We start from the raw sequence: 1,224 nt of genomic DNA on the forward strand, positions 1-1,224 counted from the left end.
TTTTAAAGCTTCCACAGTTAGTAACTATACAGGTTACATAAGGTTTGTTGCATAAAACTATTTGATTTTTAAAATACATAAAATCCATTCACAACCTATACGTGTACCGTACGGAACCCCGCGCTGCCGAGAAGGGCTCGACGAGAACCACCCCCACCCCCACCCCTCCTCCCTTTTCCGCAAGTCGCGGGAACAAGAACTGTTCTCTTCCTCGTGTGTTCCGCGCGAGCGCCTACTTCGCGCCTATCGCGTGCCCGCTGCGGCCGCCCCCGCCGCCCCTCTCCCGCCACCCCGCGCGGCGGCCGCGAAGGGAACTTTACTCTCTCAGCCGGCGCGGCCCCGCCGCCCGGTGGCCGCTCGGCTCAGCCCCCGCGGCCACTCAACTCCTTGCCCTCCGGCAGCCCTCTCTCTCTCTATCTCTCTCCCTCTCTCTTGCGCCGCCGCCCACCTTGGCGCTGCTCGCGGCTGCTCCACGCCCGGCCCGGGGGAGGTGTCTGTGCGTCAGTCGACCCCGCGCCCCCGCCCGTCGCCCTGCCCCGCGCCGCTGGCGGAGCCGCGGGGGCTCCCTCCCAGCCGCCGCCCCCGCCGCCCACCCCCCGGGCCGCGCACCGTGCTCGCCGGGGCGCTGCTGGGAGCTGCACGGCGGGGTGCGGCGGCGGGGCGAGCGGGGCCGGCGGGGGCGGGTAGCCTCGCTAGTCGCGGCGTCGCCACCACCCCTCCGCCCCGCTGCGCCTGCGCGGTGCGGCGCGGCCGGGCCGGGGCGCCGCTAGCGCCAGGCGCCTCGGCTCCAGCCACAGCTCCAGCCTCCCCGCCCGCCCGCTCCGCTGCTGGCTCTGCTCTGCTCCGCCTCCATTTTGACGAGAGGCTCGACCGGGTCGCGCAGCAGCTCAGGCCTCGCGAGCACCGTGCTCCTCTCGCGTCGTCTGCTCCCTCTGCGCCCGGACCGGACCCGGAGCCCCGGGGGGTCGTCGTCATGTGCCTGGGCAGCGGGCTGGGCCCGGGCCCGCCCCGGGGCCCGCCCTGGGGGCCGCCCCCCTACGCCTGCGACTACCTCCGCCCCGCCGCGGCCACCACAACGCACTACCTCATCATTGACAGGTACCTGACGCTCTTGTCTCTCTCTGTGTTGCAGGACGCGACGGCGGAGCCGCTGAGGTGAGTAGAGTCTTCGACGCCCCCGCGCCTCCCTCCTCTGCCGTTTTCCTCATCTTCTCCCTCTCTCCC

The 1,224-nt window shown here is 71.3% G+C and overlaps 1 protein-coding gene across 1 annotated transcript in view; it reads left to right on the forward strand.

The window, feature by feature from the left end:
- Positions 1-973: 973 nt before the first annotated feature.
- Positions 974-1,224, forward strand: part of LOC113213697 (transmembrane protein 131) — a 16,969-nt gene continuing 16,718 nt past the window's right edge. The window contains exon 1 of the mRNA XM_052266321.1: positions 974-1,155. Coding sequence (XP_052122281.1) covers positions 974-1,155 — 182 coding nt within the window. The remainder of the gene's footprint in view (positions 1,156-1,224) is intronic.

Source organism: Frankliniella occidentalis, unplaced genomic scaffold, assembly GCF_000697945.3.
Source record: "Frankliniella occidentalis isolate FOCC.00 unplaced genomic scaffold, Focc_3.1 Scaffold37, whole genome shotgun sequence".
Taxonomy (NCBI): Eukaryota; Metazoa; Arthropoda; class Insecta; order Thysanoptera; family Thripidae; genus Frankliniella; species Frankliniella occidentalis.